Raw genomic sequence first — 27987 nt, 5'->3', positions numbered from 1 at the left:
TTGCTCCAATCGTTAAGGCTATTCTCTTACTCTTGCTACAAATAGGCATATGAAGGGTGGCACAGAAGGCCACCGCAACATAGATTTGAGTCAAAAGCCTTTGCTTGGCTTCTGAATATGGCTGCTTTGTGTTTCTGCGCTTTGTGCTGACAGCTGCCCTTCTCTGTGTTTGTATATGGGCGGCGATGGAGCGTTGGGCTTGATCTAACACACCGGCTCAAGCACATCTCATAGGTCAAAGCATAAAGAGATAAAATATACGGGTATGACCATGGGGCCAGGTTGGGAACGCCCGTGTTGCACAGCTCCCTTCCTTTTCAAAGATGGTTTGTGCTAAATCATTCTCTGATCCACAGAGCTCTGTAGAAAATCTAGGGCCTCCACTGCTGTACAGTAATGTACTGGGTGCATTTCCCCAGTGAGGGAGGAGGAGGGATGAGAGCCGGAGCCGCTAATGGACGAAGAATCACAGATAGATGAAGAAGCATGGATTACCGAGGAATTAGTCAGACTCTCGCGGTGTATGCGTTAACAGTTCAATGGGAGAATAGATGAACAATCGGGCAGACGAAGTGGAAATCTATACTCGGTGGAGGATTAAAATGAAGGGTTATAATGAAGGAGCGCAGCAGACGGGGGAACGAGAGAGAGGGCATCTGTCAGCTTCAGCGAGCGCGGTCATCCCACACCTTAACACACACTGCATCACATGACACAACTACACTAGTGAGAAGGGAAGAGGGAGGCACTGCACAGAGAGCACTAGCACTACCATGGACGGACAGACACCTAACACACACTACTGCACAGGGTCCCATTCTGCGTTCCAATGCACTCTCCTGGCTGCCAGAACCTCGCTGTGTCTTGTCAAGAAAAAACAACAAACAAACCAATTAACAAACAAACAGACAAAAAGAAGAACAACACACACTTTGGATCCCACTGGCTAATAAAAAAATAAACCAGAAACGAAACCTAGAATATAAAAAGAGCCAGTGGCACCAGATTTTACAGAAAGCATGTTCTCAATAACTGGCTTTTGAACGGCTCTACGCTTTTTCTTTTAGTCTACCAAGTATATACTATTAACCTTACCAGGCAGCTAAAATCTATACAGTACTGTCATTTTTCATATATTTATAGATATTTATACACTATACAAAGTTGGCAAAAATACATAAATAAATACATTAAATTAGATTGTACACATCACAATTGTGTGTTTTAAGTTAGAGCACTCTTTGTTGAAGAGGTGGGCCATGGTAAGTTGAGAAAGGGGCTAGAGAAAAAGGAGTGTTACCCTCTACATCCCTGATGCAACCATCAGACTAAGCCCCGATGCTGCTAGGTAAGTAATAGTTAAATATTTCTGTGGTGTATGGCATTAGATAAATTTATTGTATTGCTTATTACCTACCTGATCAAAATGTACAGGAATCAGAGGCTGCTCTAAACCAATTCGCAACTCATACTGTATTTACAACTGAACTCATTTACATTTTGTTAACCAGTGTGGAGAGAAAAATAAATGTATCCAGAGGAGTCACAATGAATTTTCAGTGCATCAATAAAAGGGAGGCGTGTGTGTGTGTGTGCGTGTGTATTTGCTGACCCTCAGACGGATGGCATTACAAATGAAGGGAGGGCCGTATCCACTGTCCTTCCTGCAGACTGCTGCTGGGAGTATCTGCTGTGCCATATCATGTCTGTGTGCTCGCCTGCTGGAGACAGAACTAAAAGTAATCTGAAATTGATAAGCTCCTTCCCTGTACTGTACACAGGCCCAGCCAGATACACGAGGCTACGGCATATGGAAAATATGGAAGTGGGTGTACGGACACCTGCAGCAAAAATAACTGGACTGAAGCCCTGCGCATTTCTTCGGGTGCAGCAATGGGCTGAATTTATGTCTGGCAAGAAAGCGTGGTATGTTGGAAGCAATTTCTGGAACGATCAATCCTACTTTTCTTGACATTTTTGAATTATTACAAACCCTTATTTCCAGAAAAGTCTGCCTTACTGTGGTTTATATTTTGGTTCTTGCAATAATCCTGGTTTAGCAGCTACTGGAGTTTAAGAGGTCTTTCATACATCTGACTAAGCAAGAGACAAGCCTATTATATGGCAAGTTCAGGGGAGTCAGTTGTGCTTAATCACAGGTCCGTCCAGAAATGAGCGCCCAAATCACCAAGCATGCAAGTTCTCTTCTCAGGGTCAGAGTGATGGCACACATCCTTCCTCTGGAATCCACTCCCCTCCATACATGCCCAACCCCATGTATGGCCTCGAACAGAGCAATAATGAGTCCAAATTCAATGAGGAAGGCATCATCAGTGTCAGTACAGGGCCAATCCCCTCTAACACAATGGCATTACAGTAAATCCCCAAGCCTATAAGCAGACAGGGTTGGTGTGCAATGCCAAGCCACTAGGGCAGAGCGACTCCACAAGGAGGCAACATGTTCTCTCCACACACAGTCCTCGAGGAGCGCTTTGTTGTTGATGTGCATCATAAAAATAAAGAGAGGTTTTATGACAAATAACACAGGCTACAGTAAATACTTGTCACAATTTGTGTCACTTATCGCTCAGTCTGTTCCCCGGAGGAGTGGGGTATAAGGGTCAGAATGTGGCAGTGTTGCTACAGTGGGCCTGGGATGTGTTGGGTATCACTCCTTCCCTTTATTTCTCTTGCCCCAACCTCGCTACACCTCCAACAAAAATACAGCGGACATCAAAAGCCCTTATTCAAGAAGGGCAGGTATAATCAGCTTCAGCATCATCAACATCACCATTGTTATCATGAATATTGTTGTTTTCTTCATCAGTTCAAGTGACAAATGAAAACTCGGCGTACAACAAATGTTAATTTTCACCAACAATATTTACATAAAGTTTTCAAAAACAGAAGAAGGATTTTCTTATCACATTTTTGTAAAGAAATAAACCCAACACAGGAACACCAAGCACACATACATACACACTGACCAACAGTCAAATGTAAACAAAAAAATATATTATTACTCATTATTGTTTTTCATATTCATTTTTGTTACCATTCGAATAATGCTTACTTGAACCCTGATTGGGAGAAGTCACATTGGTTTTCACCAGATGCTTAAAACAATTGAAAGGGTGAGCTAGGGGAGGCAAGGTCTGCCTGGGCAGGGCTAAACTCACGTTGGGCCGACTGGCCAAATGACAAAGGTGACCGAGACTTCTAGGCCGACTCAGCCTTCATAATGTGATTCTGCAGAAAAGCGAACACAACAACTACTACACTCGCTCCAGGATGAGATTAATACAGACTTACTTTAATCCACACACACCTAAAGTTTACCTTCAAGACATAAAGCACAGTGTACCCTTAATTCAATATTGCACAAACTATAGTGCAGCAGGCACCTCTCCAATGCAGTGACACTCATCTTAAGAAGGCCATATCCATCAAGGGGGACCAGCGTCAAAAAATAAGAAAGAAATTGAGGAGGGACCGAGCGTATGACAAGGACAAACAATATCGTCAGCCTCAGAAGAATATTTTGCTAATCCCTTGGCAAACAGGTGTGACCCCTTCAGCCAATAAAGCTTTCAGTTATTTAGAAAGGGGCACAGTGCTGAGTAAACCAGGCAGCGAGGGAGGGGGGAGGGGGGGCTGGTGACAATGATAAATTTGGGGGGACAAACCTATGAATAAACATCTCAGAGGAGATGGGAGTCCAGGAGATGGATCTGTCCTCTCTCACTCTAAGCAGCTGTCCAAGCTAATAAAAACACAGTTAGGCTGTTCTGAAAGTTATGGAACTTTGCAAGAAAATGGAAAGCATGGGTTGAAAATATGATTCAAACACCCATCGAAAAGTAAACACAGAAACATCCATTAAACTGTGGAAAAAAATAGAATTTGAGGCACTCTAAAGTCAATTTAAAAGGCCTTTACTCTGTGGTGGAGTTGTGGACAGTGTTGGCTGTGGCTGTCTTCATGGATTAAACCTTAGCAATCATAGACTAATTATCCACACCTGCACCTACCAGTTGGCTCCGCCAGGGACTCGGGACATGATGGACGACAGAGCTGAGACTGCACACGAGGAACGGGAGAATACTGAGAGGAGTTGGCAGAATAATGTGACTGGGAGCGTCTGCAGCGCTGCCATGCTATACTCATGAGATCAGGGTTGTGTTGGTCATTGCTTACAGTATGGATGCCAACAACACAAAACAAGTAGAGAGGCGTAGGACAAGTTACACTATGATAAGATTAGGATCTAGAAACGATCACCTTCTCCTTTATATTGTTTGGCTCTGAGCTTCCCATCCATTTTCATAGTCTCGCTGTTTGACTGCTCCCTGCGAGCGAACATACTGTTAGAGACTATCTGGTTATTTAATGGAGTGTGCAATATTCTGGATACTTTGTGATGGATGTGCCTTGAAACACTGTGTGTCCTAAAATAAAATAAATAGCTTATGCTCTTAAATCTGCCGGAGATATTACCATCAAATTTGAGTATAACTTGGTTTGCCATTGGTAGTGATAACAGTTAACTTTGTGTGAACTTTGTGTGAATAGCCACTAAGTCTAGATAAGTCTAAACTGTGCTCAGTGAATCTTGCACGTGTGGCAAATAGCTAGTCTCTCGTTTGCTAGGTAGGCAAAATCTCTGCTTAAATTGCCCAAAGTGTCAGTTTGGTTAACATTTTAATGTTGAATAAAGGAACACGTTTTGTAGCCCACAGTTTTTGAATGTTAGTCACCCTAATGCCGCTGACACTGGACCACACAGATTATTCAAAGATGATAACAGCATTACACTACTTAGTTCAGTATCCTCCAGCCTCAAGGGTTTATTACAATGCTATTGGCTAATCATAGTCTCCGCTTGTCTTTTACTTAGATGATAAGCCTAAAGATATTAACTTTTTTAAACTGACATTAAGAGTGCCTTGGATTCACATTTGACTAAAGAAGGCTGTTCTTACCCGAAGAGCACTCGAGTGCAAGTTTTAAAAGCCAAGTAGCGTTCCAGCCTCCTTCCTTCTAGGATCAGCGGCGTCACACTATGCCTCATGTTACTAAGAATAAAGCCATATCCCCCAGTTTACAGAGTCATTGATGACTAAGCTTTGTAAACCCCTGCAGCATTGCAATTTATCACTCCTAGAGCAACATACAATTTTGGTGAAAGGAAATGGCAGCAGTATTTTGTTGACTCATCACCTGCACACCTGCACATTCACACCGTATGTGGAAATCACAGTTTCAGCAGTGGTCTCCTACTGATTTACTTCCTCGTTTTGACTGATGAACATTCCTCCCGGTCCATCATATTCACAGTCACAATAACTAATGAGGGCATCCCATGTTTTATATTATTTTTAACTAGTATTACCTCTCCAAATAATGTGACCCCCAGGCCCAAGGAAGCAGATATTGCTCCTCTCTGACCGCCTAATGGGAGTGTAATGTGCTGTGACACCCCAGGCAGTGGCTGTCAAAACAGCGGGCCCTGTTCCACGGCTGGCCAATTGTTCTGAAGGGTGCTGGACTGGATCAGCGCATCACAGCGTCCAGCACCAAGTCTCACGCGAGACATACTGCGCAGAACACACTCCCACATGCACCACACGCAGTACATAATGTACTGCCCAGATTGTCATATAGAAATACTAGATGAGGACTGACTGGCTACAAATAATTTCTACAATTACACAGTTCTTCTGTCTGTCCCGTGCTGACCAAGTAATCTCTGTTAAATCAAAACAAACTCAGAGCATGAGAGACTACCAAAGTATTGCAAGACAAAGGAAAAATAAAATCCACTGCAGGGCAAAGCATTTTAGACACCCCCTTTTGAGTTAGTAGAAGCAAATATGACAAAATACTGAGTAAGCAGAAAGAAATGATGTCCCAACCAAACAAACAGTGGTTGCACAAATTCCAAAATGATTATGTTTGTTTGCTAAGCTAGTCCAACCTGAGAGATGTTTAAAAGGTGAATCGTTGTTCAGAAATAAGCAGTTAAACTCCTGAACAGCTTACAGGACTGTGGTTCACAGAACATTATGAATGTGAAGACACATCTGTGGACTAATATACACGCTCAATTACAGTAGATACTCCGCTAAAATATTCAAAAAATCATCTTTTAATCTACAGTTTAGACATGCATGACTGTGACAAACTGATCATTTATCACATCAAGAGTCACATGAGTAGATTTCTATGTGAGTAGGTTCTACATGGCTTACAGTATTCATGTTGCTGCATTACGACTATTTTATCTAGGTTACAGAAATGCCCAGCTGAGCTGACTGTGCCTAATAAGCAGAGCAGCTCTACCAATGCACTGTGTGGTGCTCTCAAGCACTCAGTGACAAGATGATGTCTAATCTTGCCTCTATCTCACAGTCTCAGATCAGTCAAATATATAATATCACACCTTCTGTCTGTTCATTATTTTTATACCAGCTGAAAGAGAAATAATGCCATAGCCTGCGTTGTTGTCTTATTTTCCGTTTAACAACAAAGCCAAAAACACGTCTGTCATAGTCTTGCCAGACAAGCACCAGAGTCCTCATGACAGCCACATAGCAACCAGACTCTTGGCTACAGCTTCTAAGCTGTACAGGCCATGCTTGCTGTTGATGGCTGCATTGTGCAATAGTAATGTTGTGTCGACTGGCCTCCGTGTGACAAGCAGACAAGCACAATCTCTCCTTCCTGGCCAGACATTTCAGACACTCGCAGCCTGCCACCAGGAATCTGTTCACTACCGGCACACACACACACACACACACACACACACACACACACACGCATACAGGGAGGAAAGTGGGAGGAACAAAGAGAGGAGGATGAGAGCCCTTCATCCGTCCTCTCCGTCCTCTATCCCATCTCCGAACCCTGAGACCTCAGAGCAGACGTAGCCTCACCCCAACTGCTGCTCACCCTTTCAGGAACTCCTCCCTTAATTGTCACCAGTACTATAATCACCATCAAAACTATCATCATCATTATTATTGTTATTACATTTTCAAAAAAGTGCAGATAGAACTTCCCCATGCCCTCGTTTAGAAGGCAGGGCGGTAAAGGAGGATGGGGAAACAATGGCAGTAAGAAGAGCAATAAGAGCGCAAGATGAGAAAGAGAAAAGAGAAGATATTTGCCGAGTCTTAATTGTGTTGCTCCTGTGAACACACACACGTACATGCAAACTCACATCCGCACACACACACAGCTCAATATGCTCACATAAACGCAGCCATACTACACACCATATACAGGTTAAGTCAAAACTGGTGGGGAGCTCAAAGGGTTCTTGCAGGAGATCAACCCCCATCGGCACAAAAGGGCAACACAAGAGCACAGGGCAGCACAGAGAATTCATAGCGTACACGAACATACACACAAGTGCGCGCACACACCCAAATGCATGTGCACACACAGCACAGCCCAAGAAACTTGCTTTTTGCTTCTATTTTCATCTTAGCGTTGGAAGAACATTTTAATTGGTTTCTTCAGTTGGTGATTTTGTGAAAAATGACATCATCGCATTTTGGGTGATTTTTTTTTTTTTTTTTTTTTCATCTTCTTTTTTCTCTCTCCATGTCAGGGCTTTTGTCTGGAAAAACCAGGAGTGATCCGTTTCAGAAGTTTATTGTGTTCCCGCTTTCCAAGTTCGGTAAGTTCAGTTTTTTTTTTTATCTCTACTTTTGTTGGAGCTACAGCACAGCACCCACAGCACACAGACGACAAGGGGTCCAGAAAGGGGGGATTCACTAATATTGTGCCAGAGGAAGAGAAAGAGAGAACAATAAGAAAAGAGAGAGAGAAAGAAAGGTCAAGAGAAGAAAAGAGAGGGGGAGAGAGACAGCAGTATCAACAATTCCATTTTGAGTCCAGCTGTTCTCAGGAAAGTCATCACAAACCATATATTGATTGCTTTCTACAACTTCAGCTGAACATTAAACCACTTTTCAGTGAAAAAGAGAGAGGGCCAAAATGAGGGGGAGGATATAGTACAGTCGGGACAGATGACAAGGACAAGCCAACAAATGAAGAGACAGGAGAGATGGGACAACAACAGACAGGATATGGATAACATATATTTATAATGTGTATAAGGGGAACTCTGCCAATCTAAACGCCTATAGTATATATATATATATGTATACGTACATACAGTACATACTGTATAGTATTGTTTACCTGGAATAGTCATACAGTAGGATTACATGAGATTAGATCATTACGCCATACTTAAGATTCTCTGTGATCCCACGGGACTGGCACCTTATATAGGTCAAGGGCTGCATTGCAGTTCACAACCAAGGGGTCTCGCAAAGAGGAAGGGTTGACAAAGAAACAAACAGAACATTAGATCTCCACAGGCGAAGTGCATAAGGACAGACAGACATACAGACAGTCAGAAACAGGGGGACCATTGGCAAAGTGGTAGACACAGAAAATAAGACGGGGCTGAATGAGAAAGAACAGAAGAAGAGAGGAGAGTCGGAGAGGAATAGAGAGGGGGTAGAGATTTGGAGAGAAAAGAGTTTAAAGGTTTAAGAGAGCAGATGGCTAATTGTACCCGTGTTTCGCAGCCTGGCAGCAAGTCAGTCTTGTGCATAAGGACGGGAGTGGACGGGGAGGGGGAGGGAAGGTAGGAGACGGGGAGGGGCCATGGAGGAAGCTGGGCGGCGCGATCAGGCCTTGAGAGCGTGCCACTGGGCGACGTTAGTGCGCGGCCGACCCATCATGTCTTTCCAGTGCTTCACCTCCGCTGGTCCGCTCTTCCACGATAGATAGATCTGAGAGGGTGAAGAGACATGAACAAATAAAGAGAGGGAAGAAAAGAAAAGGAGGAAGACAGTGACTTTCTTAAAACTCACATGATCTCAGGTGTTGTAACTAAGGTGACGAGGCAGCAGCACTGTCAAGCGTTACCTTGCCAATAACGTCGTTGCGGCTGAGCCTGTCCTTGTCCATGACAGTGATGATGATGGTGGTCTCCCTCAGCACATGGGCGGGCACGTCGAAGGGGAAGGACTCGTTGAAGATGGGGTTCAGACAGCGCTTCATCACCACGGTCTTTTTCTTCTCCACACGCTTGTCCTTGTGCATCAGCCACACCTTCACATATGGATCTGCAATATGGACGGAGACAGAACCAAGTGCAGCAAATTACGGGGAGTGCAAAACAGCATGAGGACTAGGACGGAGTCGCCAATGGAAGCTGATTTGGGGTCAGGTTAGCAATTACCCTCTTAATTGTTAAAGTCATGACAGGCGGCAGGGAAGCAGACACCTAGTTAGAGCTCAAGGTCAACTTCTCCCCCGAGCCGGAAAACATACAGAGGAGGAAGTATTTATGGAAATAGGGCCTGGGATTTGTAGTAGCAATTCTGGAACAACATTAACATATACTGTAGTACTATCACATACCGCTTTCACTATTTCAGGAATCAGTAATATTCCGAAAACATGCTGATAGTATTTCACTATGAGACCTGATACCACACAACAACACTACCCCCAGACTGGGGCTGGCACTGAGTAGTGAGCTGAGCTGACACACACATTTAGCTAGGAGGCTAAAGATCCTACTAGATATACAGCAGAGAGAGAGAGAGAGAGAGAGAGAGAGAGAGAGAGAGAGAGAGAGAGATCCTGATGGAATGTCACCTTGCTGCCATAGCTCTCTGTGGTGAGCCCCAGCTTGGGACCCAGACGGTAACCTTCCCCTGCATGGACAGGTCAGTAAATGTTTGAACACAGAGCCAGAGCTGCTTGTGGACGCCATAGGGCCTCCGGTGTCATGAGAAGGATTTTGGCCCGGTGAGGGAGGGCAAGGGAGCGAGCACAGAACGGAGCAAACAGAGTGGAATCTGTACCTGAGGTGCCCCCGATATCCATGGCTTTGAGATTGCGTGCTTTGATGATGTTCACAGTGATGGTGTTGGCGGTGGGATTATAGCAAAGAGACACCAGCAGGTCTCCTCGTCTTCCCTGAGGAACATACAAACATGCACACACGCACGCACACACACGCACATGCACACGCACACACGCACACACACACACACACAGTAGTGAGTCATCCAGTCTTTCATCAGGGAATATCAAACTCCCTGTTACTCAGTAGGTTGTTGTGTAATCTTACAACACTACTCCCCTTTCTGCTCAACAAATGACATATTAATTTTAATAACACTGTTAATACAACACCAGCCTGAAACACTGTATTAATCATCAGTAAGCCTCATGGCCATCCCTCCCGAAGTCCTGATTTCCCACATGAAGGCCCAATCACAGCCTTCAGCCCCTCTGACCACATCCCTGTGGTGTCTGCTGCCTTACACTGCCATCACTGCAGGGCTTGAGCTCCTTCCAGAAGGTCTTTATCTGTCCCAGTTCCACCTTGTTAAGGGGGATTGACACCTCTCCAATGGGGTCATTCCTGCTAAAGCGGTCGTAGTCCAACACCTGAAGGTAGAGAGTGCGCTCTCTCACCTTCTCATACGGAAAACCTGAGATAGAGACAAACAGATAACACTGAGGTGTACACTGGATAAGTAAGATACACTGAACCACTGAGAGAGTGAGAAATATATTCTTGGCAGTGCAAAAAAGACAGTGAAAGGCCATCAATGAGTGTAATGTGCACTATGCTACAGGCATCAATTAGGCCAACAAGCAATTCAAAAACCGCAAGAGTAGCCAGCACTCTCGAAAATGACTGAGCAGGATCATTATACAGTAGTCACAAAGGCCTGCCTCATTCATTTTTCAGGGGTGTCGGCTATTGTTCTAATTTTGGCAAGTGTTTGAGCCTTTTGCACTGTCTTCTGGCTTTTTTACCTCTGCGCTGTCACCCAAGCACAATCTTCATAATGAGGCAAATTCAGGTCAGTAAGGGGTGAGACACTTCACTCCTCTATTCCTGGGCGCTATCAAACTTCATTGCGGTTTACAGCACTTCAGAAAATTATTTTCTACAAAACCTGTTGTTTATTGAGCAGTATCTAAAGGTTCTATCATTGTGAAAATTTAGCTTTAACAATCAACCTTCACACCTTGTCTGCGAATTTTCACACAACTCCCACAATCCCCTTTTCCTGTTGAGAAAGAACTCTTCATCATCGGCATGAATGCGCCATGGTGCTGCTTAGAATCTGTACTTGTTTGGTTTGTGAGTGAAGCACCTTCAGCCTCTATTTTCAACATGCATTTCAGCAACAGCTCATCGATGAGCAGGTGATTGGAAGCAACACAGACCCTCAAACAGGAAGGTCTCGTTCCAGTGGGGGTTGAGGTTCTTCCTCTTGACCTTGGTCTCCAGCTTGTGCTTCTTGTCGGGCAGCAGGTAGAGTTTGACGAAGGGGTCGGAAGTGCCAGAGAAGTCTTTGGCGGGGAGGTCCTGGCCCTTGAGAACTTTGACAGTGAGGGTGGAGTCCTGGAAGCTGTAGCCTATGCTGAACTGGATCCGGCCCAGCTTCTCACTGATAGGCCCTTCACCGTCATCGTCCTCCGAACCTGGAGACAGCTGCACCGTGCAAGGACAGGGGCAGCAGAGTCAAGTATATTTAGTAAAATGCACTCTCTCACTCACACACATACACACACACACACACACACACACACACACACACACACACGTGGACAGAGAGAAGCTGTGAGGGCACAAGAGATTTTAGAGCTGCATTTCTATCAGGACACACTCAAGGGGCTGCTCAAAGAGAGAGATCGGTCTGACATTAAGCAGACTGAGAGAGTTTAATTTCCTCACTAATGTTCTTAAGAGGCAGGAGGTGCTCAGATTAAAGATAGGGGAGCTTTAGACCACCCATTCTCTCTCGCAGCCACTCTGACTGCTTTATCATTGCTGTGCACTAAAAGGCCACTATCTGATAGAAAGCAGTGGACAGAGAGAGAGAGAGAGAGAGAGAGAGAGAGAGAGAGAGATAGAGAGAGAGAGAGAGTGCACTGCGTGAGAGGCATGGAGAGAATGGCAAGGGAAGCACAGCTCAAGGTTGATGTTCTGTACTTGCAGGTGTCTTTATCCCTTCATTCTTTTTTCCTTATGGCTCCACCTTCTGCCTCTCTCCTCTATTTTTCTCTCTCTGCAAGAATATCACAGATTGGAAGGAATGGTTTGAGGAACAGGGAGTTAACACCATCAGCAGGTTGTGTTATCTCCCTGAGGAAGCTGGTCTCCCTGAGGAAGGGTTGACACTTTGAATAGCCCAGCTCGAGGAGTGGTTTGCACACTAACACTCACTTGGAGCATTACTTGAAGTTGTTGATTTCAGTGCCAGAAGTTTCACCTTTGCAGCTGAGAGCTACAATTTTCAAATAAAAAAGACTCATAATGAGTCACTCTCAACATTTGTCAATATAGCTTTTATACCTGTCAGGCAGAGCCTCTGTGAAATATTCCAAGTCTAATTTAACACTAGATCAAACAGTGTGTGAGTCACCTTGGATGGCTCGTCTCGCTTGATTGCCACTGTAAGCCTGCCTGTGTTATTTTCCAGCGTGGCTCTCTTATGCACCTGTACAGCTTCAAATCAACATGGCCTGTGCAGGCAGGATGACTCAGCAACACTGGCCCTCCCTGAGGAGGGACAGTCACCTCATACAGCCATGGGACATTTGAACAAACACACTGATTTATCAGCAGAGGTAAGCAGATGGAGGTGAGACGGAGGGTCTTACCATCACCATGTCCCCAGTGAGAGAGTTGGCCAGGTCAGTCACAGAGGAGTGGCCATCGGCATCAGGGGGTTGGCCCTTGGGGCTGTTAACTGGCTTGTTGCCCCTGTAGGTAAAAAAGCAGGTTGACACAGAGAAAACACAGCAAGGGCATCTGCTGAGAGTCTAACTCATCTCGAGAAAGAGAGAATGTCTGAGAATACAGGGAGTCCAACCTCCACCTGTTTGGCACTTGAAGCTGTCTATCCGAAATGGCCGATTGAGTCCAAGTTTGCTTTGGATGGATCTGTCATTTCAAAGTAGTTTGTACTTCCTCTAGCTATCATGAACAAAGCCAATGAAATCTGCCAAATACTCCACTGATTAAAAGCGGGCACCAGAATTCAGGATGTTTGATGTTGTGAGTCCTGTTTGATGAAACTTGGAATCTGAGATGACTGTACATATGTCCACTGTGGCAAGCATCCATAATGTCTCTAACAAGAAAGTTACCTCCAATAAGTACTGTAAGCAAACACATTTTCAGACAGAACACAAAAGAGAACCACTAATACATGATGTGTCAGGGTTTAGTTTAGATTGACAGAAACCAACATATAATGTCCACCCCTTATTCCCTAAACGAGACATAAACAAGACACACATGTATAATGACATGTATAGTAACATAACGTTATATACAGTAGACAGACATGTATAGCAACATGTACAGGACCAGACTGTCACAGATGTTGAACAGTTTGTAAGGTGTGTGTGTGTATGTGTGTGTGTCTGTGTGTTTAAATCTCTCAGTTGGTGGGAATCAGCAGCAACAAAACAAAATATAAAGGGACATATACGAGAGAGCAGAGATCTCCCATGGCAGAGCTGGTACTTAGGTACAAATGTTAATAGATGTTAAGTTTAGTTCCTTCAGAAGAGGATTGTTAAAAAAATAAAAATAAAGGTAACATAATGTTAAAGTGGGACAAACATTCTGAGAGAAAAACCTCTATGTTCATACCTCATAAAAACAAAGAGATTCACAAATTTAAAAGAAAGAAAAAATCAGCAAAATAATCAAACTGAGAAAAGATGATATGAGAATAAGGAAGGCATGAGAAAAGATAGAGAGAGAAAGAGCCAGTGCGAAAGTCCTGGCCAATGTTATGTGACACATTGGACACAGAGCACTCCATAGATGACTGGTCAAGGCACATGGAGAGGCAGAACACTGAAACACTGTTAGGCAACAAATGAACAGTAAATAAAGAGAGGAATAACAAGACCAGAAAGAGAAACAGAGAAAGAGAACAGAAACGAGCAGACGCAGAGGACGCTGAGTTTGTACACACACAATGGAGGAGGCACACAGAAATTATAAAGACTGTAGAGAAGATAGAAGGTCCAAGACGAAATGTAAGAAATAGAAAGCAAGCTGAAGATTAAACATTTATCTGTATTAGAAGAGATAGCAAGTATTAATAGCATGAACAGTGAGGTTACGAAACCAAACCAAACAGAGAGTGAGATTGTTACAAACACCAGCACGTTAGAGAGAAAAACAGAGCTGCAAGAAAAGATAGGGAAGGAAGGAAGGAAGGAAGGAAAGCCTGGAAACACAAGAGAGGCTTAGTTTGGTCAGTCTGATAAGTATCAAAGAATAAAAGACAAAAATAAAGAACTATGCACACACAATATCTCAAACAGGAGACAAAAGGGCAAACATATGCTGAAAGGGAGAAAAAAGAGCAAAGAGAAGAAAAGAAAAAGACAATAAATACAATTGATCACCAGGAAGAAAAAGAGAGCAAGAAGCACTGTTCTTTAGGAGGAGAGCTCAAAAGAAAAGATAGATGAGATACAGTATGAGAGCGAAAAAAGGCTTAGATATACCATACAAAAATATAATATCATTTAAAACACAAAAAGAGACGAATAGTAAAACCATAGGAAATGCACATTTAGAGTGTTACAAAAGAGGGCGTTGTTAGTGATGAACTACAAATTATATTTTATGTTGTGTTAACTTTATGTATTCCCACCTGATTTTCCATCCATTTAGCAACACTCTAAAAGTGTGGATTGGGGACACAAGGGCCAAAGCACATACCTGGCATTGGCTACATGTGCATATATCATATATGCAAGTAGTTGTCACTCAGAGAGTGAAGGCAATGCCTTGGACAGGCAGAAAACAAGGAGCCCATACAAAGTCTGTCTGTCTGGCCAGCATTTTCTGATTATCTTTATACTGAGAGAATGTTTGTTTGGTGGTAGAATTGGACTGTACATTCTGTTGGGCACTCTAGACTGAAAATTTGGATGAAAAGTAATGTTGAATGCAAAAATGTGTACAATTTTTTGCAGAAGACAAGGACAGAACCAGGGAAAATATACTGACAAATAGACAGACAGAAAAAGCAAGCAAACAAGACAGGCAAACAGACAATCACTTCAACCAGCAAAGGAACCAGAGCGAGACGGGGGGAGGAGGGATGTTAACCATTTCTAGAAGGGAAGGGAGTATTCATCAATTGGTGTTAGTTGTATTAGTTGCCAAGGGAGGTAATTGCACTGACAGGGGCCTGTTTGTTTGGCGCAGACTCTAAACTGCAGGCAGCGAGTTTGAGAGGAGAGGAAAAGGCTGGGTAAAACACTAACCCAAGATCTGAGGATTAGCTCAAAAGAGCACTAAAGCATGGAGAGAGACTCAGGGGTTGAAGTAGAGTAAGGCACCTCCCTCCTCCTCCACCTCCCAACTGTCGATGCGGAGTGAACGTCTTCAATTATTCATTCTCCTTCATGCTTCATTCAGGGGTTCAGTGCATTCTCAGGTAAGAGCTAGTGCAGCCAGGGGAATGGCCTTTCTACCAGCCCTGCTCTACAGCACCTGAGGTGGTCCTCTGACTGAGTGCTGCCTCCAGGCTGTTTCAACTAAGAAACTGAGGCTGCATATCTGTTGTTGAAAACAATACTTTTGCTCCAGCTAGTGCAGTGTATCATAAATTGAAACTAAGATTTGTTTTTGTTTGTTTAATTTATAAAACAGAGATAATAATTTTGGCATATGATAATACTACAACTGCTAAATTGTTGTGCCAATGCTGTCTCTGATTGACCCCTTGGGGGTTGAAATGGAAATTGATGCTTTGAAGCCTGCAGTTGTCTACAGTAGCCAGTGGGAGGCAGAGTGGACTCAAGTTCTGATCAGTTTCTCCTACAGCTAAAGCATGGAAAGTGGGCTGTTGGCATAGCAACGGCTCTAGAAACATAGACCATACATATGGGGGTTCGGGGAGTGGGGTGTGTGTGACAAGAGGGTGTTGGGAGTGGGCGCGGGGAGGGGTGTGTTTAGAGGGGTGCAGCAAACAGGCAAACACACAAAACAAAGAAGATAAGGTAGGATATATGACAGGTACGGGTGAGAGCCTCGCAGACACACACATTCACATGAACAGACATATGGAGGCAGGCGGGGCCACTTTGGGTTTCACCGTCCTGTGATACTATCCTTTTTTGTTACCTGACCGAGGGCCAGCAGCTCGAAGAGGGGGAAGGGGGGGGGAAAGACACTCCACTTCTAGGCTGGAGAGAGACGCGAGAAAGAAAGCCACCCCAGCCCTTTTTCAGACACCCAGACTGCCCACCCCACTGCAAACATGTCACAATCACACAAACACGCTCGCCTGAGTCCATGAAGTGATGTATTTCAATGCCTATGCTCCATTTCATAGCCACCCACTAGATCTATCATTCTCTAGGGACCACAGCGGACTGCACAGGATCATACACATAGAGAACCATAATATTGAAGCAATGTGCTGCTTACATAACTCACCATCCACATAGAGCACATGTACATTCACACCATAGTAAGCCAGTCATTCCTGGTTCCTTGACTATCAGTCTACAAAAGACTGCTGTGACATCCAAATGCATGCGCTGATAACTAATTACTTCCTGGATCTTGGTGCTGGAAATGAGTCCAAAATAGCATCATTTACTGAAATCCCATTTCAGGAAGGAGCAACAAGGGAGGTGCTAAATGCTGCCTACTGTATTCCTGTTTCATTCACTGAACTCCGAATGGAAATAGAAAACCACAAAGCAATTCAGCTGGTGCCAAATGTTGTCTCCAGATCTATGTAAGTGCTGTTTTATGACTGCATAGATATTGGAAGCAATATTTCAGCGCTTCTCCAAGACTTTTTTTTTTTTTTTGCCTGCTTCTAACTAGGGTGACAGACTCTGGGTAGGGTGGCCCATACTGTCTTCTGCATTCACTGAAACACTGTAATATATGCATGGCAAATATGATTACCTTTAAATCCAAAGAGGAGCTCGGTATCTACTGTCTGCAACAGTTGAGAGTCCCCCCTCTCTTTTGTGGGCTCCCAATCCTCTCTGCAATTTAGCATTCATATCTCAGAGCTCAATTAAAATAAATAACCTATCATTCCAGGGAATTCCACCAACATAAAATCATCAAAACATTTTAAAAGTCCATTAAACCTGCCAACATAAGTCTACCAAATATTTTGAATCACCATTAAATTGAAGATTGCCTCAGAGGTGGAGGCTGCTGCAGATGTGCCACCTGTTCTGAGGCACGACACACGGGTCCCAGGTTAATGCTCCTAATAGCTTGTCTCCCCAACCACCATCCCATCCATCTATCTGGATGTATGAGTTGAGCATGTGTACGAGCGTGTACCGGCTGGCTAGAGTGATGCCTTTAGACCCACATAACGCATGGATGTGCACAATACAATAAGTACTCCCTACTACTCTCTTGGAAGGAAGATGGATTTGCACTCTGAACTTCCTCTCCTGACATATGGATGGATGAATGTATGAATGCACTCTCCTCCTCCTCTCTTTGTAATTCCTTTTTTCCGCCTTAGTGCTATCTACTCCCCCCTCTCTTAGCATGTGGTTGAACGCATCCCCGCATTCCCCTGTGGTGTGTGGATGAGCATGGTGGCTGCAGGGAGCCAAGGCCCGCGGGACAGTCTTAACCAGAGTCCCCCAAGGCACTGCGGATTAGTCAGGCCTGCAAAGCCCCTGTCACAGGAGGAGCACTGTGTCAGACTAGCAGAGCATAAAATAATCAATTGACATGTTTATGTACAAGGAAACATTCATACAGAATATTAACGAATAGCATAATAACAGTTTTCCTACAATCCAAGAAACCAAGATGCTGCATTACCACTTTAAAATTGATTAGTGTGCACAGTACTGCATACACCTATGTATGCTGTGACCTAATCTAATTTGTCACGGTGACCGAACATTACGTACTAACCTCTAACATACCCTCCTCCATCACATAGAGTATAAACTCCTACCCTAGTCCTACTCTAAGTGATGGTGGGCACAAACAGACAGCCATTAAATTAAATGAAAACACATTTATATTGATTTATGGCAAAAAGTCATCACTGCCATCCACTGTTTGCCTTGTCTTTCATGTCAAGTTAAGCAATGTAATAAGCTCATAAATTATGAAACAATATTATATAGCTCACTTGGCAATTAACAGACACTGAGAAGATTTAAGTGAGTGCATTACATCTTCAAGGTAGAGACAAATCTATGTATATACATAAGATGGATTCTGAATCAAGAAATAACTCCACTGGCTTACATAAAATGATGTAACATGCATGGATGAATAATTGAAAGACCACAGGCCAGTGGATTGAATGTTAACGTGCCACAAGGATAAACCCCGCCTTCTTCGTCTAGAGCCTCGCTCCTCATTGGGTCATTTGCTTGCTGCTCAGAGAGCGATCTAGATTGAAAGCTCTCGGGGACTGTGGCTTCCCTTTATAGCAACAGTGGGGAAGAACCTATAGGTTCACTGAATCGCAGCAGAATTGTGTGAGCGTAAGCCACTGAGGCATTAACAAGCCATTCTAGTACCCTAATTAAGCTTTCTGAGATCCACAACTTATGGATGCCTGGGATGTAAACATCTCAGCATGTGGGGCCCCAGAGTCAAAGCAACAGAAGCCATTGTTGCTGCCAGTAATCAAAGCCAGTTCCTCTGCTACATTACCATATGACATTGCCTCTCTTCCCCCTGTGTGGGAGTTCCTTCCTGTTAAAATGTGTAACCTTGGTCTGAAAGTCTCTGTCACTACCACCAGGTCTGGTACAGTCCAACACCGTCTGCCTGTTCTTACCTCTCCTCAGAAACAAATGGTCACACAAGAACCTGTCAACCAATGACCGCACTCACAAGGTCAATGAAGGAGCAATATGAACATCTGTGGCACTACTCCACCTTCTCAGGACCAGTGGGGATAATTCTGTTTGTTTGCCTTCAGTTATGGCTGAGCAACAATGAAGCAATATGCACTGCTGAAAGATAAATGAGGAGCAATCTAGCAAAGTCTTGCCTCTCTGCTGTCATCTGTAGCTTCAGTACAACAGTGTTTCTAAAACCAAGGTTCCAGGGATGTTGCTGTATAACATCAGACCTCGTGTAGAGCGGCTCTTTGCTATTCATCACTAGTGTAGGAATTTCACTTTAGTGCACCTGAATTTGAACTCTACAAACTCTACAAGGTTTTATTGCATTCATCTTCGGTGTTAACATTTGAGAATTGCACAACCTATATCGTACAACCTATATCACTTTGAAAGAACATTAATTTTTGCCTGAATTTGCCAGTGACTTGTTTATATGACCATTTTAGTTTATATCATGGGTAGACATAAAGGATACATGTATGAGGATGACTGATGGGCATGTGAAGGACATGTTTGATGTGGGAGCACAGGTTGCGATGATATGGGTTTGGAGAACGAGAGAAGAATGAAAGAACGGCTTTGTCTCCAGCTGGAGGCAGGCTTGAGAGCCCCGTTTAGTATAAGCAATATGCCAAGGATGTGATTGATTAAATCATGGTCAGACATCTGTGAAGTCAGCACTAACACCACAGGGAATGATATACTCCCAGCCAGCTTACACCTTGCATTTCTAATACACTGTAGACTTACAACTCTTATATGAGCCGCTAAATTTAGCATCCAATTAGAGTGTGGCTAAACCATTCATTAGACATTTGAATTTGTAATTTGTCATGAAACAAACAAAACAATAAGTGGCTCAAGTGGAATTACTTTACAGCTCAGGAGGGGGATAGTTCAGCAAAGGACCGAGACATTCAAAGCCCTCATTATAGTTTAATTTCTTTTTTTTACTTCCTAGGTCTCGATTGTTCCCCTTCTAAACACCATAAACTGCCAGTCATTCAGTTTTGATTGAGAGAAATTAAATGAACCTCAGGTTAATCTAGAAAATATCACAATGCACTCAGTCACTGTTAATCGAGGTGAGTCCTCCTAGCAATGTGCTGGATTAGGAGCCTGTGGCGCCTGCTTGCTCCATACTCTCTATTATTTGTTGATTACACATCCCATTTAAGAAGGGTCCCAGGTGAATGCAAAAGCTGGAGAGCTAAATGTAATGCACACAGTAAAAACACAGAACATTCTACGGCTCTGCGGCTCCACGGGTCTCACAATAAACCTGAATAACGAATATGCTAAAACATCACTATGAGTTATGGATCTATAGCTTTTGAGGTTGACAAAAACAGCGTTCTTACTCAAAGAACACTTGCATGCTTCTTTGTAACTCTGTGCAGTGTTGTGTTGACTCTAGAAAAAGGCCAGAGGACGCTTGGAGGCAAGAGACTAAAATGAGGCAGACGAACCAAGAGACAAATATCTTTCAGTTGTTGTTGACATAGCATAGCTCTCAAGGCTAGCTGTGTCTATGATAAATGAAGGTGGTTATTAGTTCCAGAAGGACAATTGACGTTGTGCTGAAGACACCACTGACCCTGTTTGGGATACACTTTGATTAAACCTTAATGTTTGACATGTATCCACAGGGAGAGGAGACTTTTAAAATGCCTTACAATGTTTCACAAGCTGCATAGACACAGTTCAGGTTCATTCTGTAGCTGTGCAGGACAGATAAGGAAGACAGTAGCCATCTGCACTGTAATAGACCCCAAGTTATAAATCATGCTTCAAATTGATGAAACACTTCTGAATGAAAAATAATTGGTGTGACAAGTAAATCAGAATTTGTTCACCCTACCCTACCATTTTATTTTAAGGTGTGTGTCATATTATGCATCTCCAAAGTGTCTCCAATTTGTCACAGAATCAAAGTGAGGTTAAAATGGCCTAATTGGACTGCAGAGGAAATCAAGTGTGTCGCAGCAGCCTAGGGCTGGACCGAATGCAGGATTTTACTCCGGCTCTGTGGTGTGAAACACTGGAGCTAATAATCAAAACCACCATCCACAGCTGAAATGAATAACACAAGCACACACTGTGGTTTGTGTTATTTGTTTCACATGACACAGCCATGGTACTTATTTGTTAGCCTTACAGAGCAGCTCAAAAATTGTCAATTTTCTAAGCAGAATACAAAAACAATTCTTTTGGGACAGCAAGAGTGGAGTATCCTTATAGATCAGTGGAAATATTTAGGCATCTGTGGTGCGTAAGGTGGCTAGCGAGGAAAAGGTTTATTTTTAGCAGCATGTTTATGTAAGTGACTAACATGTTGTGGAATAATGAGGAGGCTCTCTGGGCCCTCGGTGGAGCTACAGAGACGGGACTCTCAGAGCGGCAGAGGGCGATTGAAGGAAGCTAATGAGCAGGAGAAAAAAAAGCACAAGAAAGAACACAGGAGTAGAAAGGACTGGAATAATAAAAGCATGAAAATACAAAGGAAATACGACAAATACCAATGGGAGGTCTCTGAAAGACAGGAGAGAAAACAAACAAATAGAGATGAAAATGGTAGAGGAGAATGTCATTGCAAAATGGGAGATAATTATCATGGTCGGAAAAAGGGACCACTGGCATGAGACAACACTATTTTATTTGATTGGCCAATTTTTATCCCTAAAAACAGATAAAAGGACTGGAGTGCTAGTGAGGGTGCAGGTGACCATCTCACTGCAGTGATTTATGAGCTCATTACTGCTTTACAGCTAACACACAAATTGCTTTATCTCTTTACTCATATCGGCACTACAGGTTTTTTTTTTTTTACCTTTGGTCCCATAGTCAGCTCTCACTGTTGTTTCTGTAACAGTGTCATATCAAACTCCATCTGGTGCTATTTCAGGCACAGCAGTCTGTAGCACAATGCACTTGAGTGCAGTGACTCACAGAAAAACACTAGAAAACTACTCTCCTCTACCTGTATTCTAAAGCCACCTGTTTTTTCCTTCAATCTCATACCCAGATCCTTCACATCCTTTCATTTGCACCCCATTCTCTCTCACACGCCAAGCACTCTCAGACTTTATCTGGTACCTCTTCTCAGGAGGGGGCTCCTGATTGGCTGGTGCTGCCTGCGCTGTTTCCTGCAGGTCAGGGATATTGGCAAAGTCATCTTGCTCGGCCAAACCAATGGCCAAAGACAGGACCACCATCTTCCCTTCACTGGCTCCCCAAATATACAGTAGACAGAGATAGAAACAGAGATAGGAAGAGAGACAAGAAAAAGAACAAGGAATAGATGCAAAGGATAGAGAAATCAAACAAAGGGATGCCAGGAGGAGTCAGTAGACGTGGTGCAGGGGAAGAGAAGAAAAGAGAGGTCATATGTACAGACGTTTAGAAGGTGATAGCAAGGATAGAAAACAGCGAGGCAGTGGGAAAATAAGAGAAGCCGTGTAAGAGTAAACAGAGGAGGCAGTCAGAGAGAAAAAAGAGGAAATCCGCAAAGCCGCATAACATCCCAACAGCAAGCACTTTGGTCCAGGGAAGGATATTAAGGATCAACCTTAAACTGGAGGCCAACTCAATAATAATGTAATGATTATAATGAAGTCATGATGACAGCAGGTGCAGGCTGTATTCACATCATACAGACATAAATTTTGTCATAATTGATGGAACTGATGGTTATTAGTTAACGATTGCTAATGAATGTGATATTCAACAGCTTGCACATCAACTGCCACGTATGTCAACAGCGTATTCAGACGCACATGTATAAACACCCTGCGCCCCACACACACATATTCACAAAATACACATACACACACTCACAAATATACACACACACCCACACACAGAGTAATTTATCCGGTTATTTAACCTGCCTTCTGCTTTCCCTCTAGACTCACCTTTCCCATCTAACATGCCTGTCTTCTTCCTCCAGAGTTAAGATTTAATTAAGCCTCATTAAGAAGATCTGGACTAATTGTTTCTATTTGAGTGTTACGGTATCTTGAGGTGCTTGGTGTGTGTCACCGTTTTCTGGGTCACTGCTCTCTCACTCTCTGCATTGCACTCTCTCATTTCATCTTCTCGATTCTGCTACAATTCCTCTCCAAATCCCTTTTCCCCATCCCTAACCCCTACTTTTAATTCTCTGCTTCCTCATCACTCCCTCCTTCCGACCTCTCTGTCACCCAGACCCTCAGTTCTTCAGCTTAAGCCCCCGACTGCGTTCATACAATACCTCCACTTAGAAAACACTGCTTGGGTGTAGCAAAACCCAACCCCCCTCTTCCCATTCCATCTTTCCTATATGCCATCTAATGAGTTTCTTGCAGTACCATAAAGCCACATTTAATAATCTCTGTTATACCTCTATAAGATCTAATGGTGTGCTGCTCATATTGTTGCTGTAAGTGTAATGGTTATTGGATCCCTCTTCTCCCATCACCAGTTAAGAATGGGCATTTACACTCAAGAATATTGGCAAAACACTTTAATCAATGGGCTCAACATTAAGGAAGCAGAGGCGAGATAGGGAAGGGTCATTAATGACACCAGGATAAATCATTGATTTTAAGCCAAAAAGCATGAAGACCAATCTCCCAAGAGATTCATTTGGTCAAATGGCTCCCAAGGCTAGATATCTGTGTCAATGACATCTCCAACACATTCAGTGAGCAATGATTCACCCGCAGGGGGAATCTAGCCAACATTGAAATTAACTGGCTCGAACAATGGGTCATGTCTATTACCAGGCCCCTCTGTCATCAATCATCTGCAATGTTGCTGTTTCAGAAAAGGAAGTGTAACAACAATGAGCTCAATCTAACATTTAAAATAACGGGTGCTAAAGTTCACTATTATGAATGATATTCTCAATGACCTTGGTGGTCGTATGTGCTGCGTTGCTAACGGCCCTGTCTCAGTTAGCTAATGGTATCAGCTCAGCATAGTGCTACTCAAACGCCCAGAGAGGCTTTAACGCACATAAAAAAAGCTATTGCCGAAAAGCTATTGTAAAAATGGATTCAGTGTAAAGGGACATTAAACACATGTCACACCTTGGCAGTGTCCTTCTCCATTCCTCCCTCACGCCCTCTGTCTTTTCTGCCCTCCCTCCCTCCTCTTCTGGCCTGAAGTAACAATCTATTGTAGAAGTAATGGTGCTGGTGACAGAAGATCAATGTTTCAGGGTTAACATGAATCTACACGCAGTTGCTTAACCCTTGGTCTTATACTGATGCACAGTGACACGTGGACTGTGTGATATATACATGCTGACACAGAAGTCAACAGGCTAGCAGCAAAACTAACAGACACAGGCTTCACAATTTAGACATTAGCATAAAAATTACAGATATGTAGGAAAAAGAGGTGCCATTTTAGTAGCAAATACTCATGAAATATGGATTAGGCCTACTGGTCTGTTTCCTAAGCAGGGCATTTAAGAGTCAGTCCAAAGAATGGTTCAGTAATAAAATCATGTAATTGAGTGGGATTGTGTGAATATAAAATATATCATGACTTTTCATGACACCATCTCATGAATATTATGAACTAGCACTAGTAGCGCTGTCCTCTGAAGACAATTGCGGGAGACAGGCTGAATGCCATCCAGACAGATGTTACTGTTTAGCAGAGCATACCGTGTAAACATTGAACAATTTATCACAGAATGGGATAGAAATAGCCCACAATATGTTGCAGCTTCCTTCCCATTTTTCATGCACATGATATCATTCATTTTAAAATTAGGAAAGAATGCGTTCTTTAACAGATTGCATCAAACACTCACAAGAGAGGTACTTAATTCATTTCAATGCACTGTGCATTCATATGAAGAAATATTGAAAAGTATCATTGCTCATGATGTATGCATTCATTTAAGATTCAATTTCAATTGAGACTTAAAGGGATCATAAAATATATCAAGTAAATTTATTTACTCCCCCTCTCAGAATAAAATCTAATCAACACAATCTATTCTAGTTAATATCAGTGTGTGATCTATGGTGTCTAGATGACATGGGATGGTGATCCTCCTCCTACTCAATCACAGCTTAGGGCTGAAAGACAACCGCCTGTCTCTAGCCTTATTTACATTTATAATGGCTTATTCAAATATGCTAAAAGTCCAACCTCTGGCCTCCTTATCTGCCTTCTACTTCATCATCCCACATTGGCATAATGAGTAAGGTATGGATAGAAATGCCTCTGCAACTATATTAGAACATTAACTTGCACAAATAGGTTGTTCTCAAATCACAACCAAACTCTATGCAGAAAAAACATCCTGCACATGTGCGCGTTCCAAACACACAATCACACACAATCACACAGACAGACAGACAGACGGACACAGACACAGACACACACACACACACACACACACACACACACACACACATACATACATACATACATATATACATACATAGGCACATAGACACACAAAAGCGCACATGCACACAGTAACATACACACAAACACAACACACAGCACACAATATGGAGCAACATTCTGATAGAAGTAATATCCTTCCCTGGATGTCAGATGCATAGTGAAAGAAAACCAACCAAAGAAGAGGCACTGAACAGTATTTCACAATCAAGCAAGGTAAAAGCAGATCCATTAGTTATTATACTTATATATTAAATTCTAAATTATAATTAATTAAATTCTAAATTATGAGATATTAAACATTATAGATTAAAACAAATAGATACCATAAGCAAATGCATAAAGCACCTGTGCAATCAAAGCATATACTGTAAGACACATCAGATAGAGGCCTAAGTAGGTGACAGTACAGAAGAGAGAGGTAGACACTCACAGGAAGGACTTGACATCCAGGCCGCGATTTCGGATCTGGCCCATCATGTAATCCCAGCTGCCAGGATTGGCGCGTGAGCGCCCTCCTGCTCCACCTCCCCTATAGCGAGAGGCACCTGCTCCTGCTGGGCTGCCCCGTACACCCCGGGGACCCCCTCGTGTGCCTGCACCCCCACCCCCACCACTGCCGCCACCTCCTCCTCCTCCCCCCGTACCCCCGCCTCCCCCAGGTTGGCCAGGTGCAGTGTGCAACTGTCCCAGGCTCTGGGATGTGGTGGGGGGCTGGCTGAGGCCCGGGGCTGACGGGTGGATGAGAGGCTGCTGAAGACTCTGCTGGCGCAGCAGTGTCCGGGGCCGGGCCAGCCCAGCGGGGATGTGCTCCAGAGTGGATGCAGAAGACAAGGCTGGGTCCCCAAAGCTGGGAGGGCAGAGGAGCAGGGAGGGCAGAGAGCGCGAGGAGGGCCGCGGACGGCATAGGATAGGACGATGGGAAGGGAACAAGGAGTCAGAGGTTGGGGAAGAGGGAGAAGGAGAAGGAGAAGAGGCCGCAGTAGATGGAGGAGGGCAGCCATGGCAAGAGGAGGTGAGTTGGTCAGAGGTGGTGAGGTCAGGAGAGGCAGAAGATGAAATGGTGGAGAGAGGGAAAGAATCATCAGAGACAAGGCAAGGTGGTACAGGGCAGTAGAGAGAGAGAGCAGAAGAAGTCAGGTTGACGTCAGGATAGGTGCAGGAAAGTTCACCCAGACAGGAAGTTGATGATGGAGAAGGGGAGGAGGAAGGAGGAACGGTGGAATTTGTGGAGAGGGAGGCAGGGGGAGGAGCATGGGGAGGTGGAGACAGGAGGAGGAGGAGAGAGAAAGAGAGCATCGTGAGGCAGCAGCAGTAACAGCAGTAGCAGAAATAGCAGTAGAAGGTGCAGCCTGAGTGATCGCTGTGTGCCGTGTGCTGGTCATAGTGCTGTGTCGGACAGCAATGTGCCAGCTGCAAGCTCGCCGTATGTGTCTGTGTCAGATGGGTATGCACCTTGCGTGTCTGCGCGGTCTGAGCGTGCTGTTTGCGTGAGGGTGTGGTTCGCGTCGGCAGTGGTCGAATGTGCACTGTCCGTATGGGCGTGGAGCGATTCTGTGCAACGCGACTGCGTCGAGGTGTGTGGGTCGTGGTTTTGCAGCTCCCAGGTCTTCCTGCTGAGGGTTTTTTGGTCTGATGAGAGATCCCCATTTCCTCTACTTCCTCTCACAACTTTTTCCATCTGTGTTAGCCTCTCTCCTCCTTTCTCTCTAAGTCTTTTTCCTCTTTTAAATACATGCTCTACCCCTAGAGACGTCCCATCAGCCAACCAAGTCCTACAGTATGCCTCCCTCCCTCTCTCAACCTCTCATTTTCCACTCCTCCCCTTCATAAATACTATTCAATTGGCTCATTACCTTTCTCAAATGTTTCAGTGTTCAGTCACTTCAACACCAAGATGAGAGAAACAGTAGTTAGATGTGATCAAATGTGATCATTTGCCTGTTTTTTAGTAAGATATGGGCTCTACACTATCTTGTATCATCGTTTTTATATTTTCCCAACTCACTAAATATATCCTCCTCTCTCACAGATCGCTGTGTAACCCAGGGTATCAGAATTAGGTCATGAGAGAGCTATTCACATCAGTTAGGCACAGTTTACTCCGCTGTGCATTACTTCATCGGCTACAATTTTACATGAGGCTTTCACTGTGCTATCAATCATACTTAACTGTCATAAAAAAGGATAAAAAGGGTAATGCAAGGTTTTGCAGAAATGAAACAGTTTGTGGGCAAATAGAAAAGGAGAAGAAGAGGAGTGGCTTTACACGGTGACAGAAAGATAGAGAGAGAGAGATGGGAAAGATAAGGAAGAGCAGAGGGTGAGGATGGAGGAGAGACAGAGAGAAAATGGGGTGCGAGACACAAACACAAGAGACACAGACACTTATAGCAGCCTGAAAATAGAATCCAATTATAGACAGGGGGCAAAAAGAAAGATGAGAGGAGGAGAGAAGGAGGGAATGAGGAGTGAGGTAGTGATGAGAGTAAATGTGTTGTGGAGGGAGAAATCACAGACACAAGGTGCCAAAGGAAGGTGCAAAAAATCAAGAAGAACTGAAAATTAACTGCCTCATTTACAGCACGCTGAATATAGACCATAAATCATGTCATA

General features: G+C 43.7%; 1 protein-coding gene across 1 annotated transcript; it reads right to left on the bottom strand.

Moving 5' to 3' along the window:
* Positions 1 to 8708: 8708 nt before the first annotated feature.
* On the bottom strand, positions 8709 to 27100 carry syt7a (synaptotagmin VIIa). The gene is made up of 8 exons (XM_071904782.2): positions 25805 to 27100; positions 22057 to 22185; positions 12721 to 12823; positions 11281 to 11548; positions 10363 to 10532; positions 9897 to 10011; positions 8950 to 9149; positions 8709 to 8813 (listed from the first exon to the last, which is right to left on the bottom strand). Exons 1-8 carry the CDS (start codon positions 27019 to 27021, stop codon positions 8709 to 8711), a joined length of 2307 nt encoding a protein of 768 aa, XP_071760883.1. The 5' UTR covers positions 27022 to 27100.
* Positions 27101 to 27987: the final 887 nt, after the last annotated feature.

The sequence above is a fragment of the Centroberyx gerrardi genome, chromosome 4, assembly GCF_048128805.1.
Source record: "Centroberyx gerrardi isolate f3 chromosome 4, fCenGer3.hap1.cur.20231027, whole genome shotgun sequence".
NCBI lineage: Eukaryota > Metazoa > Chordata > Actinopteri > Beryciformes > Berycidae > Centroberyx > Centroberyx gerrardi.
Note: the sequence above shows the minus strand (reverse complement) of the source record. Positions and strands in the feature narration are given on the sequence as shown.